Source organism: Solenopsis invicta, chromosome 10, assembly GCF_016802725.1.
Source record: "Solenopsis invicta isolate M01_SB chromosome 10, UNIL_Sinv_3.0, whole genome shotgun sequence".
Lineage (NCBI taxonomy): Eukaryota > Metazoa > Arthropoda > Insecta > Hymenoptera > Formicidae > Solenopsis > Solenopsis invicta.
The window spans coordinates 4,009,188-4,028,777 of NC_052673.1; the positions used below are offsets into that span (position 1 = coordinate 4,009,188).

Consider the following 19,590-nt stretch of genomic DNA (forward strand, 5'->3'; position numbering starts at 1 on the left):
ATAATTTATAAAATCATAGCGCAAATTAAAGACCTTTTCTCTTCTATAAGATAGAATTCTTTTCTCAAAAGACCGGTAAGTTATTCTATATTCATATTTTCTATTCTCGTGGCAAATTTCATAATTATTCACGCATTACTTTAAAAAAATATGGCCAGAAAGACACACTGTGCCTACATGGGTGGTCGACGACAATTCTTTCGCCGGTTAATGCGTGAGTTTCATACACCGGGGGAGTTTGATCTCTCCATTTTCCCAAAACTACGTCTTAGCCTTCTTCCTTTACCTGAGGAGGTACGAGAGGCATTAGAAATCGAATTGCCATTCATGCCGGAACTCGACTAAAGAAAAAGGCACAACATCAAAGGTCAAAAACACCGCGCCGACACCTCGGGACCATAAAGCACAAGCAAAAAGAATAAAAACCGCTTTTGTAGTCCGCAGGAATCTAACGCGACCTGCAATAGATTTTGTTCCAACTTGCGTACCAACTCGCTCCCTGTCCCTTTCGGTCGCGGCACGGAAGCCGGGGACTTCTGGCAAGGAAATCGCTCCTGCCCCTCTCCGCCAATTCCCGAAAATCATAGAGAACATAAAGCCCGATTTCGAAATCCAAGGGATTCCGCGCGGGTATACAATAGTCACATACGATTAACAGTCATCCTTAATTAAAAAATAATCATTCGCTTAATTAATCAACTCTCATGCCCACATGTTTTGAGACATTCTTATTTTATTTACTTACATCCATCTGTGCGCATATGCTCGTTCATTCATACAATGTGTTCTTTCCAATTTCCGTTAATGTTCATTTCATTAATTACACAATTGTATACAAGAAAAATGACATTATGTTGTTTTATGTATAAATGTACATTTAGTTTATAAACCATTCATGCAACATCCCACGACAGATCAGTCACGCTTGTCAAAAATTCTTTTTATTCGAATAAAATAGTATTTTATTTTCTCAATCCCATATTAATTACTTAACCAAATATCCTCCCAACTTCCTCTCTTTCACAATTAAATAAATCATCGTGTATCTGGGCGTGTTAATCGCACGATTCAGGGGCACAACTGATGACAGTTACCTCTTATTCGTCAAAAATTAAAACTAATCAGAAAAATTACGTCCAATTCCACAATCCGCGGACGTAACACAGTATTTAAAGTAAATTTTTAATATGTACCCATAAAAAATTATTTCCATTTTTCGAATTGCCCCGGTCTTTCCTATAGCAAATGTTGACTAACAAAACAATATTTTTATACAATATAAAGCTCAGGGAAACGCTCGTATCGTGATGAAACACAAAATATAACAATAGACGGTCAAATTGACGAGCCAACGTAAACACACAACTATTATGTATGAAGAGAACCACCTCAAAATTTTGCTAATTAAATCCGAATGTTATATTTACACGGGCAGATAAAGATAACATCACTGTAGCATTGGACAGAGTAAATTGTATCATTAATATGGAACAACTTCTCCAAGATAAAAAAAACGTATATGGTAGTCAAAAATAATCCTATAAAAAAAGATAGAAAAAGATCTAAATACTATAATAAAAAGGTGGTATGATAAAGATTTCATATCTAAATAATCCTATTTCTCTCTTCATTCAAGTGATTCCACAATTCCAAAAGCTTATGGCCTTCCTAAAGTACATAAAACGAATTTTCCCCTCAGAATCATTGTCTCCTCAATAAACACGGCTCTTTATCCAATAGCAAAATTCTTACATAAAGTTATTAATAACAGCTTAGTTCTTGATACCAGACAAGTTTATAACAGTTTCGATGTTGCGAAGTCTCTGTAGAGAAGAAAAATTAGTGAAGAATAGATCTTAATATCTTTAGATGCAACATTTCTGTTTACAAATATTCCTTTAGATTTGGCAATGGACAGTATTTGCAGGAGATGGTCGTTAATAGAGAATAATACCAAGATTCCCTATGATAAATTTGTATTTGCTTTGAAATTTATACTGTCATTCACTTTTAATAACGTTTTTTTATAAACAGACCTTTGATACACCAATGGGATCGCCCTTATCACCCAGCGAATATTGTGCAAGATTTAGAAGAAAAGGCTTTAAAGTCAATAAATTTTGAAATACCATTCTACTATCGTTATGTTGACGACATTGTTATGGCAGACCCGTGAATTCAATCAATTTTATTCTTCAAATATTTAACAGTTTTCATAATAAACTACAATTCACTATTGAATTAGAACTTGACCGTAGCCTAAGTTTTTTGGACTTTTCTTTAAAAATAGTTGTAGTCTTTAAAAATACAGTCATTATCGATTGGTTCCATAAAAAAACTTTCTCAGAACGTTACTTATCATTCTTTTCTTATCACCCAATATGCCACAAAATTGGAATAGTTTATAGTATGGTTAATAGAGCGCTAATGTTATTTCACCCTATTTTCTAATAAAAAAATTTGGAATTAATTATCGGAATACTCTTAAAAAATAAATATCCTCTAGAATTTATTTTTAAACATATTGGGATAAGAATTAAAAATTTATTAAACACCAAACTTGTACCCTTCACTATCAAAGATACAAATGATCAAGATCAAGCGAAAAAAAGAGAACACAAAAAAAATTCCTTGTCGTTCCCTACATTTAAAATATTTCCGAAAGAACAGGATCTCTGTTAGATAAAAACATATTTACAATTGGGTACAGATGCATAAACAAAATCACCAATTTCATTAAAGTGCATAAAGACAAAACGGGGAGTGACTGTAGTAGCAATGTCGTTTACAAGATTTTTTGCAATAATTACAATGCAACATATGTGAGGCAGACGAAGAAACAGTTGAGGACTAGAACAAAAGAGCATATTAATAATATTAAATTTGACCCTTCAAAACACTCAGTTATAACTGTGGGATCAATTAAAAGTTTGAGATAATAAGTGTGATGTAATATATAGTATTTCGTTAAGTGTCTACAAAGTTCTCTCAGAATGCTCTCTCGACTCGCAGGATCGTTTCTCTGGCCCTCAGGCTCTCGTACAGCTTCTTATACCTCTCACACGGATACACACATATACACACATTTGCACACACACATACACACACATGTACGCTTTTCAAAAAATCTCTAAAGCGCCGCACCGCTACCGCTACCAAACGGCGCCAAACACCGCTAATTTTGCTCTTCACGTCACTCAAGCCGTCGAGATTTCCTTCAATGACATTGTCCACTCTTTCGATCGATACCACATCTATTCTGATAATCTATACTTAATGACGCCGGACCTTTTTACCGAACGCCGAGTCGCGCTCCAAAAGCGCCGCTGACTTCTTCTGTCGGATACCGCGTATTGCTTCGAGAGCATCTCATTTTCGCATCTCTCTCACTAATTCTCTCTCTCTCTCTCTCTCTCTCTCTCTCTCTCTCTCACTCTCACTCTCATTCTCATTCTTTTTCCCTAGCTAATATTTTTAACATCCTACATAACAAACCATAGAATATTTTTTGACCACTTTTTTAATTAGAATGAAATAAAAATTCTTGACACCAAAGACAATTACCAAAATAGTTTAATTTCAGAAATGATACATATAAAACAACAAACAAACGGACTAAACTCACAGAACGATATAGAACTTCTTCATAATTCTTATTTTTATTTGCTTGACTCGGTCAAAGACAATACAAATATACGTTACTGATATTCGCTCGACGGTTCTGCCTCACTTGTGCTCTGTCTGTCTCGACAATAAAATCGTCGGCGATGACGAACGTTCATATAATTACTGTTCGAATACCTTTTCAAGTAAGTTATTTAATTGATCTACGATAAAAAAATGTTGTATAATTCATCTAAAACAAAAACTCCATCGTTAATATAGAGATAACAAACGTGGCTAATACTACGCTTGTCAAATAAAATTATATATGAAACCGCTAGTGACTTCGTGAGTTTCATCATGTAAGAAAAATTGTGCTGCTTGGATTATGGCTCTTCATTCAATCAAAAGAACGGATTAACAACACACGCAGCGCGGGCGCGCGCGTGCACACGCATACGCACACGACACACACACACGCGCGCGCGCGCACGCACACACGCTCGCACGCACGCACGCGCGCGCGCACGTACGCACGCACGCACGCACACACACACACACACACACACACACACACACACACACACACACACACACACACACACACACACACACACACACAAATTTACATCCGATACATTAGAATGCCCGTTCGCCATCGAAAATTACTGACGGTATGTGACACACTATGATAAATTCACATAGTTTAGAGAAAATCTACATCTTCAGATATTTTAGACAGAAAAACATTTTTTGTAAAAATAATTAACACTTTTAATTTTGTAATAATTCGACACAAATCTTATAGCCTGAAAAAGGCTAAGTAGAGCCGAAACGTTCCTACGTTATTACTATATTATTGTAAAATTTAAATTTTGAATGAAATTGTGTGTTTACTTACTAATTGTGTGGTTCGTTAATATTTTTATAATTATTTGTTTTTTATATCAAATTATATCCACCACGCCTGTTGTTGTCTGTACTTCTATTCTATAAGAGGATTTTTTTATTTTGTGTCTTCAATAAAAGTTATAACAAACCGCCTTTTCGCCCCCCCCCCTCGGACCGTCCATCGTTCCGGGCTGTCCGGCCGAACAACCGCCGGACAGCGAAAACACGGCGCATAGCGCCAATAAGGCACGCAAACACCGGCGTAGCGCGCGTTGACGCATCCGCACGTGAGATCTCCGTGGCAGATCTCCGCGCGCACGCGCTCGACCGGAGTGGCGACCGCCGGACCGATCTCGAGCGGCGGGGAGACCCCCCACCGATTCCGTACCATTCCGTACCCCCGCACCGTCCCGGCCCACGAGATTCGGGTATATAAGCGCCGCCGCTCCGAGAGTCGAGGCTTCCGCTTCTGCTTCTTCTTCTCCGTCCGATCTCCCGTCCGCCGAAGAAAGCCTTCCTAGTGCTCACAAGGAGTTAAGCGCCTTAGCTTCCGTCAAGAGGTCTTGACAAGAGCTATCCGCCTTCCTCAAACCGCCGGTTCACGGGCTCAAGTCCATCTTGGGCTCCACCAAGGGATCCTGGTAGTCGGCACTTCCCGATCCGCCGTCCCCGCTTGGGTATCGACTCACGACCTGGGGTGTGGAGTTCCGCGCCTCTACCAAGAGCTCTTGGCGTGAGTCGATCACCACCGCCGAACATCGCGGTATTAACCGCCTCGCGCCGGAATCGAGACCCACGTACAGCTGTACCGCGCGCGCGTTGTCCACGGCTGTGGCCGCGGCCTTCGGCAAGGCCACGGTAACCGCGCGTCAACAAAGGATTCCGAGTTTCGAGAAATCTCGGCTCGGAAATCCCGCGAACCAAGCATTGTAAATAGCTCCGTGTATAATACCGCTTCAAGACACTCGCGTGTAAATACCGTTCGTCCGTCCGCGCGCTCCGATTTCCGTCTGTCCGTCCGCGCGTAATCTCTAAGTTCTGTTGCGTCCGTCCGAGCGTCACCGCCATCCGTCCGTCCGCGCGTCGTGGCTAAACCGCCACACTACTCCACTGTACGCTATATTACGCGAAATAAATTCGCTATTTTATACCATCCAACAAACAGAAAGTCTAGTTCTCTTGGCGACCTAAATCCGCGTCCTAGTCCGCCGAATTCACGCCGCCCCGTGCGCGGAAAAAGTTAGGTCGTTACAAAGTTTATCAATCGGCGATTATATTGTCCAGTATTGTCTTAAGTGTATTGCGTGGAGATTGCCCGATTAGATTACATTTTTTTGGGGTGTGTGTGTGTGTGTGTGTATGTGTGTGTAGACAGAAGAGATGTAAATCCAACCAGGCAACGCGGTACATCTCCAATTACATCCTAATAAGGCGAGTAATCTTAATGCCGATGGTATTATAACTTCCAAGTATTATAATTTGAAAAGTATTTTTTGAAGAAAAGCCTCATAATTTGAAAAGTATTTTTTGAAAAGAAAGAGGATTTTTTCTTCAAAGTTACTTTGAGCATCAAAAAATATTTAACTAAAATATTTAACAATATAAGGTTTCTAAGTAAAAATTTTCACGAAGTTCCTCGCTTTTTAGATTTTAAGCTTTATATTATATTCGAGTTCAGCAAATCGAATAACATAAAGATAGACCAATTTCATGCGATTTCCTCACAGACACATTTTGGCCTTAAACTGCCATCGTTCTTTAATAAAAAATGAGATAAAATGAAATGAAATGAAATTGCAATTTAATTTGTCTTGTTTTTGTAATACTTATTTTGAAATGATTTATATTATTATGAAACATAATACAGTAGTATTGATTCATACATATTATTTTTTAACAAAGATGCTCTTTAAAATTTCATTGTGCAAGTTGTTTAAAAACTAAATCTAAAGTATTATATATTTTAAAACACAAGAATGGAAAGCCTTTGTGAGTCACAACGGTTCTTGGTGCTCATTAATAATTTTTAATTTTTAATTTTTACAATTACCAATTTAAACTGCACGCCGCATTTTGTCGAACTTAAAACACAGTCATGACGCCGGGATAATAATATTAATGCTTTAAAAAGCATAAATAATATCTTTTCTCCCCGGAAAAACTGTAAATTATTTTATTACAAAAAAATAACACCGCAACCAGGTTTCAAATCTGGATTTCCTAAATTCTATTCGGGCCTGAGTTCTATCCTACCACTTTGACCACCGAGGCATGTGATGATATTCGGTCGCAATAACCAATATAAGTTAAATGAACGTTACATTTTGTTCGCAGTTTGAATTAAAAATTTTGAAAATTAAAAATTAAGAATTATTAATCGGCACCAAGAATCGCTGTGACTGACATAGGCCTTCTATTCTCGCATTTTAATTTTGTCCGATATAACATATTATTGTTTAGTATACGTCGTCTGAAAAAAGGACGTTCATTTAACTTATATTAGTTATTGAGAAAATCATCACATGCCTCGGTGGTTAAAGTGGTAGGACGCCCGCACAGAATTTGGCAAATCTAGGTTCAAACACTGGCTGTTACTTTTTTTTTTTTAATAAAATAATTTACAGTTTTACCGCGGAGAGAGGATATTATTTACGCTTCTTAAAACATTAATATTATTATTCTGGCATCATGACTGTGTTTCAAGTCTGACAAAATGCGGCGCGCAATTTGAGTTGGAAATTGTAAAAATTTAAGTTATTTATTAATCGGCACCAAAAACCTCTGTGATTGACATAAGTTTTTTATTCTAGCATTTTAACTTTGTTAGTCCGATACAACGTATTACATATATTAAATGAAAATTACATTATTGCGGATAAAAAAAGTAAAATATTTTTCTCAGGGATAGTAAACTTACAAGACTGCTACGAGATAGCTTGGGTGGAAATGCTAGGACTTTGATGATAGCCTGCGTGAGCCCAAGCGACATTGATGCTGAAGAGACGCTCAGCACTTTGCGTTATGCTGCTCGAGCTCGTTGCATTAAAAATAAACCCATTGTCAATGAAGATCCCAAAGATGCTCTTCTTAGGCAATACCAATTAGAACTTCAACGTTTAAAAAAATTGCTCGACTCTAGCGACGTATTAAATGTTGAATTGGACTTCCAGAAGAATGTAGAGGAAGACAAGAAGAATTTAAGAGAGAAACAATATTCTGACGAGGTGCAGTATATAAGAATCTACAATTTGTTGTCTTCTATATTTTTCAATTTTATAAATATATATGAGAGCTCTTATTAATTATTCTATAAGTAATTGTTTTACAAACTCTTGTATAATTATTCTATATATTTATAGTATTAAGTACACAAATGTTAGAAAAATCACAACACAGAATGAATGTTTTGTATCACTTTACTTAAGTTTTCAAAAATCGCCGATCTGCGTGCATCTCGCACGCGTGCTTTTTTCTTTCTTCCTTAATCAGATGTTACCAAAAACAAAAACCGGCACTCTTTTGGTACCAACTTTACTTCTTTTACGGAACTATATTCTTGCATTACCAATTTGCATGTTGTAGGCCTACTAACGTAACATTTACACAAATAAATAATCCAATTTTTTTAAGCGATTTAACAATGCACCCCAAAAATGCATTGTTTCCAACGTCCATCAGCCGGGATAGCTGTCGGGCTTTAAAGGGGGGTACGGGGTGCACATTTTAAACGCGCCAGAAGTTCGTTTAAGGGGATGCTAGTGAACGACAAACTCAATTCGGGTCGGTAATGCTATACGGCCGAATTTCGACGCGGCCGCTGAGGCTCTCTGCGGATTTCTGTGGACATCTGCGGAACGATATATGTCAATAATATTTTATCGACATTTATCATATAAGCGTTATTTCTCTTCTATTTTCACATGAGCTGTGTTAGACAAATACTCTATTTCTTTTTGTTACATATAACAAAAAAAAAGAGAAAAAGTACAATGAAGTACAGCGTTTTATAAAAATTATATGATCAACGTCTGTAGCATTTGTCATAATTAGTTAGTTCAAACGCCATCGACATTTTGTTATAAGTAGCCAAAGCAAGATTTACAGCTTGGAGTTTTGGGGATTTTGTTATAACAAGACCACAAAACGCCTTTGGCAATAATTAAAAATGTGTAATAAGTCAGACGTTTATTAGTTCACGATAAACGTCTTTGACAATATAATAAAAACAGCCAGTTCAGATAAATGCCCCTGGCAAATTATTTACAAAGTTATCCCACGATAAATGCTTCTGACATTTGGTTATAACTATCGCGATTTACAGCTGTGACATTTTGTTATAACAAGCCCGCCCACAAAACGCCTCTGACAATAATGAAAAATGTGATTATAATGAGTAAAAGTATGATTTACCGCTGTAGTAGGTATCCTACACCACAGGCTCTGCATTCTAACCTCTAACTTTTTTTTGGACACGTTAGATTGACAACACATGTTCCAAGTGGAACAAATGTTTTTTCATTAGGACACACACTATAATTTCACTTTACCGACAATGTAACGACTTCACTATACTGAACCTATTGCGCGGCAACGATGAATGCAGATGACAACGCGTCACGATGGAGACGTGAAGGAAAAACAAAGTGAGAACGGCGCTCCGTAAAACCACGTCGTGTCATGCTTTCTCTCTCGACCCAGCGTCAAGTGAGAAAGATGCGTGGGGAGCTCTTCTTATTCCTTTTTTTTCAAGCGGTTTGTCTCTTTCTCGACCTATCCTCTTCTGTCTCAAGCGTTTTCGCTTTCTCTCATTACAGGACAGGTCGGCAACACAGCTTAACAAAACAATTTCAGATTTTCATTCGTGTCGCGGACTCGAATTGCGACGCGCGTGACGTGTTACTATATATACGTTTCTCACTTTTATACACACACGCGCGCGCACACGCACGCACACGCACACACGCACACACGCGCGCGCGCGCGCGCACACACACACACACACACACACTATATATATATATATATATATATATATATATATATATATATATATATATATATATTATATATATATGGGGCATTCTCCGTCAAAAGGGCCACCCCTGCTGCCCATTTCAATTTTTGAGATAAAATGTTCGAAAAGGGCTTAAAATTTTCTTTGAAATGTCTATTTTTCGATGCCGTTTGGCCTTTTGGAAAATTCAAAATGGCGGACCTAATATCACGGCTAGAATGAAAAAAGCCTTTGAAAAAATACATAATAACGTGAATAAATGTGCAAGATATGACGTAGCAGAGGTCTAATCCGTATGTGTAAGTATGTGAGTGTGTGTGTGGGAGGGAGGTGGGAGGAGGGGGGATACGCGCGCTCATACGCGTGCGTGTATAAATGAATCACATAAAAATCCTTGCTCAACATTGTCTGGCTATCAAGACATTTGCATACAAAATTTCGAATCATTTCATTATCCTTGTCCTGAAAAAGTACGTCACAAAAAACCTACGGTACAGAAAATATTGTTCTTTAAAAAACATTTTCTCCACAGAATAATAGTAAGATTACTTAAAATTACTTTGAAACTTATATTATCCCTCATAACATTTTTTACAATTGCAAATGTTGGCAACAGATTAGTTAGTAGAAAAACCGCAAACAGAAAACATACTTTGTTATAGTCAATTATGGTAGCACACTTTTGTTAATATGCAATAATCTTGGTAAAATATATGACAAAGTGGTTAACAGTAAGCAAATGTCGAACATATTGATGACAGACTGTTAACAAACGCCAAGCAGTTTTTTTATTGCAAATAGTGTTAGCAAACATTACGTAAAAATGCAGCAGCATCTGTTGATCAAAATACATAAGATTGACAGTCGATAGCGAACAAGTCAATCGAATATATTGACGACATATTCACTGCATGAACCCAAAAGATCTATCTTTAAAGTCGTACACCTGCGAGTAGTACGCGGTATCGCCGCTAGATGGATGTGGCAGTGCTTATATCTCGTACATAAAAAACTACACATATGGAATAAAAGACACAGCAATATTTTTTCATTTTTCAAATTTTCTCGTCTTGTTTTGGATTAGAGAACCTCATCACAATATATTTATTAGTCACAGAATTTATCGAGTTAATTAATTATAGTTTGCAATTCAGTCAATCAATAAGTTTTTTTATGTTAAATAGAATATTCAACTCACGTTTTTGTCTCTTCTTTATCGACTTTTACTTTTTCTACAATTATTCCAATTATCTCTTACCTGTACCACATCCAAAATAAAAAATGTCGGCTAAATCTCGTACAGATAGATGTACGAATAGATTCAAGAAACTTGAAAAAGGACATTGTGGAAAAGATTTACGAGTGATACCAAAATTCATTCGGGACAAATTTCCTGAGATACCGACTAATTCTAAAATTTGTTGTGCATGTAGGAAAAAAAGTAGGACTGAATATGTTGATATGTCTTTAGATGAATCTAATGATTGTGTCACAAATATGGAATGTGATGGAAGCTCATTAACAATGGATATTGATAACTCAGAGATTTCTTATAATGAAGATAACATTCGATCACCTAGAGAAATTGAACTGGAAGAAATGCTTGATGGTCTTAAACAAAAATTTTCCACCTTGAAACACAATGATCCTTTAAGGGTGCGAATTCTCACTATAGCTCCGTCGTATAGCTTGGAGTGTGAGAAAAATAGTAAAAAAATTTGGTGCATCACGATATTTAACAAAAAAATCTAAGGAATTGAAATTCAACCATGGCGTATTAGCTGATACTACTAAAAGAGTTGGGAAAGTTTTACCGCAAACTACCGTTGAAAAAGTAGTTGAGTTTTATAATAGTGATATAAACAGCAGGATAATGCCTGGAATGAAGAATGCCATTTCCTTAATAAATAATAATAAACGGATAATAGTGCAAAAACGTTTTTTACTATTAAATTTAAAAGAACTGCATGCCTTATTTAAAAAATCCAACCCAAAATATGATGTTAGCTTTAGTACATTTGCTAAACTTAGACCTAGAAATTGCATACTCCCTGGGGCTTCTGGAACACATTCCGTTTGTGTTTGCACAATCCATGAAAATGTCAAGTTAATGATTGATGCAATTGATGTACGGAAACTAACAGAAAATATAGACAAGCCACTTTCCAATTATAAAGATTGTTTGAATGAAATTATATGTAAGGAATCGAATCCTGATTGCTATCTTGATAAATGTGATCAATGCCCAGGTACTACCGAGCTTTCTACAAAGCTTTTTAAACTATTGGACGATTCATGCATTTCCCATGTTCAATGTTCTTTATGGACCGGAACTGATCGATCAACTCTATTAACGCAGCAGTTAAAAGTTGATGAGTTCATAAACGAGTTATGCAACAAATTACAATGTGAGCAACAATTCTGAAATCTCATTCATTTATCGCCAAACAACAAATGCTTTTCATTTCAGAAAAAAAAGAGAATCTTTGTGAAGATGAAGTAATTGTCATGTTTGATTTTTCTGAAAACTATTCATATATTTGTCAAAATGCCTCACAAGCATTTCACTTCAACAATGATCAGTGTACTGTGTTTCCTGTTATTTACTATTATAAAGAAAATTCTGAATTGAAGCACAAGAGTAATGTATTTTTATTAGAGAGTTTGAAACACGATACCGCTGCCGTTTACACTGTACAAACATTATTAATTCCAGAGATTTTAAAAAATATCAAAAATCTTAAAAGACTATTATACATGACGGATGGGGCGAAACAGCATTTTAAAAATAAATTTCAGATTGCTAACTTAGTGCATCATAAACATGATTTCAATATTCAAGCAGAATGGCATTACAGTGCGACTGCTCACGGTAAAAGTGCTTATGATGGCATTGGTGCTACTTTCAAAAGAGAGGCATATAAAGCAAGTCTTGTTGCTAAACCACAGGATGCAATACTAACATCTCAAGTTCTTTTTAATTGCGCTAAAAAACATTTCAAGAACATAAAGATTTTTTATTTAAAAAAAACTGACCATGAGAAGGTAAAAAGAAAACTTAAGAAGAGATTTGAAACTGCACCGCCTGTACCGCAAATTCTTAAAAATCATGGGTTTATAGTTGTGGACGATAATAAAGTACTAATCAAAAGGTATTCCAATGATACAAATGGAATACTATGGCAGTTATGAGAACAAAAGTAAGAAATATAGGATAAAAATAAAAAAATATTTCATGAAACACCTACATATACAGACACACATACACGCACACACGTACACACGTGAGAGGCAAGGGAACTCACGTAAATCAAGCACCCCAAATGTGAGAGGCAAGGGGACTCAGGTAAATCAAGCACCTCGAATGTGAGAGGCAAGGGGACTCACGTAAATCAAGCACCCCGAATGTGAGAGGCAAGGGGACTCACGTAAATCAAGCACTCCGAATGTGAGAGGCAAGGGGACTCACGTAAATCAAGCATCCCGAATGTGAGAGGCTAAGGGATTCGCGTAAATCAAGCATTTCAAACATAAAAGTTAAAGTGACTAATATAGATCAACTATCTCAAAAAGAGGAATATAAGTATAGTATAAGTTTCAAAGTAATTTTAAGTAATCTTACTATTATTCTGTGGAGAAAATGTTTTTTAAAGAACAATATTTTCTGTACCGTAGGTTTTTTGTGACGTACTTTTTCAGGACAAGGATAATGAAATGATTCGAAATTTTGTATGCAAATGTCTTGATAGCCAGACCATGTTGAGCAAGGATTTTTACGTGATTCATTTATACACGCACGCGTATCCGCCCTCCCCCCACCTCCCCCCCACACACACACACTCACACACACTCACACACTTACACATATGGATTAGACCTCTGCTACGTCATATCTTGCACATTTATTCACGTTATTATGTATTTTTTCAAAGGCTTTTTTCATTCTAGCCGTGATATTAGGTCCGCCATTTTGAATTTTCCAAAAGGCCAAACGGCATCGAAAAATAGACATTTCAACGAAAATTTTAAGCCCTTTGCGAACATTTTATCTCAAAAATTGGAATGGGCAGCAGGGGTGGCCTTTTTGACGGGGAATGCCCCATATATATACGAGGTGTGTTCAAAAAGTATCGCGAATTTTATGTTTTTTTCAAAAATTATTTATTTATTCATGAATATCTATTTTGTCCCCTTCAAAGTAATCCCCATGAGATATTATACACTTGTGCCAACGGTTTTTCCAATCTTCGAAGCACTTCAAAAAATCATTTTTTTTATCTTGTTCAGCTCCTCCTTCGATGCCGTCTTTATCTCGTCAAGCGTAGCGTAACGTCGTCCTTTCATGGGCGACGTTTTCATTCTCTTCAGTTTAGGGAACAAGAAAAAGTCACAGGGGGCCAGATCTGGGGAATACGGTGGCTGCGGCATCATTAGTGTGTTGTTTTTGGCCAAAAAGTCGCGCACAAGCAACGATGTGTGAGCAGGGGCGTTATCGTGGTGCAAAAGCCAATTTTTGTTCTTCCACAAATCCGGGCGTTTCTGGCGGATTGCTTCGCGCAAATTGCGCATAACTTGCAGGTAATATTCCTTATTGACCGTTCTACCCTGTGGCAAGAACTCATGATGCACCACGCCCCTGCAATCGAAGAAAACTGTCAGCAAAACTTTCACATTCGACCGAACTTGGCGCGCTTTTTTCGGTCTTGGTTCGTGCGGCAGCTTCCATTAAGATGATTGAGCTTTGGTTTCCACGTCATAACCATAAACCCACGATTCGTCACCAGTTATGACCCTCTGGAGCAAATTTGGGTCGTCGCGGACAGAGTCCAACATCTCATTAGCAATGTTCATGCGATGCTGTTTTTGGTCGCAATTGAGCAATTTTGGTACGAATTTCGCGGCGACCCGTCTCATGCCCAAATCATTGATAAAAATCGAATGGCACGAGCCAATCGATATGTTTAGGTCCTCAGCAACTTCTCTAACGGTGATTCGACGATTGGCCAATACCATTTTCTCCACTTCATTAATTTTTTCGTCTGTTGTTGAAGTGCTCGGGCGTCCGGCACGCTCTTCGTCGTTCACATCTTCTCGGCCTACTGAGAACATTTTGTACCACCGATAAACGTTGCTTCGGTCCAAGGTAGCTTCTCCGTATGCCACAGTCAATATTCGGAATGCATCCGCGCACTTAATTTCGTTTTTCACACAAAATTTGATACAGGTTCTTTGATCCATTTTTTTGAATAGGTAAAAATCGAAGACGATCCAAAACACGTGCAAGCAAAGCAGCTGTCAACAATTAAGTGAACATTCAAAATGGCCGAGCTTGTCGGCATAAGTGAGAGACATGAGTACCAACATAACGCCACAAAAAGATCGAAATTCGAATATACGTAACCCGCGAAAATTCAAAATTCGCGATACTTTTTGAACACACCTCGTATATATATATATATATATATATTCCAGTCTTGAGGCTTTCGTGGCCATTGCTATTGTTAACCGAGAGGGTTTCCGAATGGATGCCACGTGCGTGTTGGGCACTTTGCCCACGTTTCGCAAACATTGCAGCTTGCATCATCAGGGCTGAGAGCTCCGATATTGAGCTCCCTTCGGTTGTGGTGATCCTTATATATCCCCGTTGCACCCGATGGGGGTTGGGGTGGGGAGTTTGACTTTGTCAGCCAATCGGAGCGTTTTGATTGACCGGCCGGTCAATTAAAAAACCCGGGAGAACGGTTTGCCAAACAAGGTCGTTACATAAAAAGCAACGGCAAATAATTAGATAAAAAAATGTGTACAATTTTCTTTTAAAATATAACTTAAATTTATTTAAAAAATATGGATTATTTATTTGTGTACTGTGTAATTATTATTACTAATTATACATTGTTTATATAATTTTATTAAGTCTCAATTATAAAATTTATTATATAATTTTAGTAAGTCTCAATTATAAAAAGTATAGTGTAATAAGGAGAGTAATTTTGGGCCTCGCGCGTAATCAATCGTTATATAAGGCAAAATATCCATCCAGATAAAAGAAAATTTTGTAACTAGTTTTATTTCAAGACCTCATAATTTTAAGATATCGCAAGAATTGTGATTTTTCATTTTTTTTTCACCGTTAAATCTAAATTAACATTTATAATACAAAAATATTTATGATTATAAAGGGTATCCCATATAGATAAATTCTAATTTTTTTGTCGTTTTTTATTACAAATTCTGTTTTAAAAAAAAATCTAGAATTTTTGAAATCCCATTTTCTTTTGATCTACAAATTAGCCCTTTTTAAAAAATTTGTAGATAAGTCACATGACATATTATATTCGATTTTCTTTTTATATTTCTTAATTTGGTGGAACGTAAAAAAAATAAAAACCAATTTTTAAAAATATTTTTCCGGTTTTAAGTGCATTCAGTTGACCTGTATAGTAAGTTGTTTTTAAATTTTATTACCTCTTATCACACATCTGCAAATAGTTATATAAAACTATAATATTATAGAGTTCACGTAATTTAAACTAGGTATGAGATTTCAATGTTTTTCAGTCAAAAAAATTAATTTTTTTTATTTAATAAATGTGTGAAAAATACTAAAAATAAATAAATCTCATTTGAAACTAAATACAAATTAAAAGTAGTAAGCTTAAGATTATGAACAAATTCCAAGAGTAAATGTTACACCAAATACACTATACTATTATAGTTAAATTGTATATTGTTAATGCAGAATTTTTGTTTCAATCTAGTTCACATATTTGTTAGAGTGGCTGTAGAAATATTTATTGGTGAGAGAGATAGAAATTAAGTCGACATAGAATTGCAATTGCTACTTGAAATTTAGCGCGCTCGGAAGCATTAAACTTTTCAATGTTGAACAAGTTAATCCTATGATGAACAACGACAGTGATGAGGAATGACACATTTCTATTTACATAATAACAATTAAATAAATACATTATGTTCGCGAAATGTAATAACGGGTTGATAGGAAATAAATCGATATCAGATGCTGATATCGTGTGTCAGTATCTATCGTTATTTTTGGCAATTTAGGTTTGACACAGAGGCTCGTGCGAAGAACTGACAGAGACCTTTGAGAGCTCATAACGTAAACATAAATCTATACATTCCGCCAGTCAAATTGTGAGACTCAATAAACGATTCAAATACGTATCCACCTGAATCGAATTACTGCGTTGTCTTCTTGATTTTAACTACAAATCCAGTCGGAGTAATCTTTAAAAGAAAAGTTCGCCATTAAACGGAGCGAAAGGAGCGAAAGAAGAACGCGCGAGAATAGAGAAGAAAGCAAACATCCGTATACGGATATGACTGCTTAGGAAGCTAACTATCATTCTCTGTTAAGCACGCTATGTGCCATGGATTTTTGCTTTTATTTCTTTATTTGCATAAGTATACTTTTAAGAAGTAAATTGAAAGAAACTTATCAATATGAAACAAATTCAAAGTTTTTCATCTACGAAGGTTAAACAACTTTGTAGATTAAAAATCTTAACTCTCTTGCTGTTATGTTAGCATATGATAAATTTATCACTTGTGTTATGTGCTTAATAAAGTTAAAAATTGATATATATTTGAAGAAAATCAAAGAAATGCTAAAATCAGTTAAATTATTTTTACTAACTGAAAAAAATTGAAATCTTTGTTACGTCTGCCTGGTTTAGAAACCAGCGGCGTAATTGGTTCTCGGGTTTTTTTTGGCCGCTGTCACCAGTTGTTACTTGAAATAAGAGTTATCTTCATTTAATTAACAAGACTTTTATCAGGATAATGTATTGAATAAGTTTCAGGAAGTGAGAAAATATAATTTTTGAAAGAGAGGGATTTCCCTAGTTAGGTGAGGAAATGAGGGCGTTGCGGTGATTGTGTGTAATGAAAGAGTGTGTGTTTCGACAGAGGCTTCTTTGCACATATGTACATGAGAGTGGACCGCGTCGGCATCCACGGAGAAACAAAAATGTCCAGAGAGTTTGCTCGCCTTCTTTTTCCGGGCAACGGAGCCCGCTTTAAACGTCGAGTTGGCGAGAATATTTTTGCGTCTATGGTCGGTGTCAAATATTTTCATGGTGGAGATGGGGAAACGCAGTGGACGGGTCAAAATGGTTAATGAATTTAGACTGAAGTATTAATTTGATTTTAAGATTCTGAGTGAGTGTTTTATGGATCTTCTCCGAGACCACTTGTATTTAATTTCATTAATGAGTTATAAAATTTTAGTAATTTAAATTTTTAACGTTGGAAGAAGAGTGGTCAGGATTTCGCTATCCTAGCGACTAAAAAGCGCTTGTCCTGATTTTTGAATATGTGAATGGTTTAGACAGGAAGATGATCAAGATTTTGCTATCCTAATGATGGTTAGGAAGCGCTTGTCTTGATTTTATTTTTAAGTGGAGAGAGAAAGTAGAGAGGTTTTTTTATTTTGTGTAGGATTTTTAGAAAATAAATTGTTTCGGAAGAATAAATCTGGAGAGAATAAGATTTCAGAAAAATAAATTTAGATAATATTAAATTTTAGAGAAACTAATTTCAGAAAAATAAATTCATTGAAATATAAATATTTAAAGAAAAAAATAATTTCTTGGAAATGATTTGGTCTCGCCAAAGCACCATAATTTAAAAATAAGTAACCCGCCCGTGATCCAACAAATGATCTTTGGAAGTCGCTCTAGGTTCGCGCTTTACCGATCATCAACTCGATCTGACTACTAGAGCTCCTGATTCGCTCCTATTTATACCGACTGCTTATAAATGATAAAGTCCCTAGAAGTAGAGAGTCTGGACATCTGCCCCTAAAATGTCGGTGATGAATATGTCAGTGTATGTACGTGAGTTTCATGTGTGTGTATGTTTATCATTGTGTGCACTTGAACGTGTTGTATGCTGTTATTGCATTGGCTAAAGAGGATTAAACAGAGATCCGTATTGGTGCTGCCATTCTAGGTGCACAATCACGTTCATCCAATCACGTGGAACCCCGAGATGTCCAGACTCTCTACTTCTAGGGACTCTAATAAATGAGGTGTACTGCAGGAGGGATTTCCCGATTTCTGTCAGTTTTTTATAATGGGGTAAGCCCTATCACATCTCTTCACGACCGCGCGGCTCGCGCCTTAGTTCTCGCTTGTGGAAACTTCTAGGCGCTCGCGGGGATCGCGAGACGCGGGGCGACGCGTACAATTCTAGAATTCATTTCTAATACTTTGAACTTTAATATAAATTACAATTTTTAAGAGTTTTTTATTTTATGTATGCGGCACTATAGTATTTTGCATGTAGAATCGTTACATCATCAAAAAGCTAAAGTTTTATTAAGTGTACAAAAAAGTTCTGAGCTTTAGATTTTGTACAACCTATCTAACTACTATTTAAATTTTATTTATCTTCCCGCCCTTTTGCGGTTTTAAAGCGTTAACATTTGGTATTCTCAAATGCTATAAAGTTTGCCGTTTAATGCGCATAACCTTAAAAATTAGTATTGTGTACGATGGCAATAACAAAAGAGCATATTCAATTTTCTATCTACTTTGCGTTTTATCTAAAGAAAAATGCTGCTGAAGCAACTGAAAGGATTTGTGCTGCATATAGAGATGATGCTGTAGGCCATGCTACGTGTAAAAGATAGTATCAAAAATTTCGTCAAAGGAATTTCAGTCTTGAAAATAAACCGCGTGCTGGACACCATCAAAAAATTGAAACGGCCGAATTGCAAGCATTGCTGGATATAAACTCTACGCAAACTGAAAAGAAGCTTGAGAACAGCTTGGTGTTACGCAGCAAGCCATTTCCGTATGTTTACATGCAATGGGAAAAATTCAGAAGGAAGGCAGATGGGTTCCGCATAAATTATCCAAAGACAACAAAAATCGACGGCGTGACACTGCACTCACTTTGCTTTCAAAGTTCCAGAAAAAAGATTTTCCGCACAAAATTATTACAGGCAATGAAAAGTGGATTCTTTATAATAAGCTTAAACGTAGAAAATTATGGGTTGACCCTAGTCAACTTTTGACATCGACGCCAAAGTCCAATATTCACGCCAAGAAGATTTG

The 19,590-nt window shown here is 36.4% G+C and overlaps 1 protein-coding gene across 15 annotated transcripts in view; it reads left to right on the plus strand.

Moving 5' to 3' along the window:
* Positions 1-19,590, plus strand: part of LOC105203569 (osmotic avoidance abnormal protein 3) — a 185,795-nt gene that overhangs the window by 104,435 nt on the left and 61,770 nt on the right. For all 15 annotated transcript variants that reach the window (XR_005575728.1, XR_005575727.1, XR_005575724.1 and 12 more), the window contains exon 5: positions 7,397-7,718. Coding sequence is in view for 4 of the 15 variants with exons in the window: in XM_039454465.1 (XP_039310399.1) it covers positions 7,397-7,718 (322 nt within the window). In the remaining 11 variants the exon portion in view is untranslated. The remainder of the gene's footprint in view (positions 1-7,396; positions 7,719-19,590) is intronic.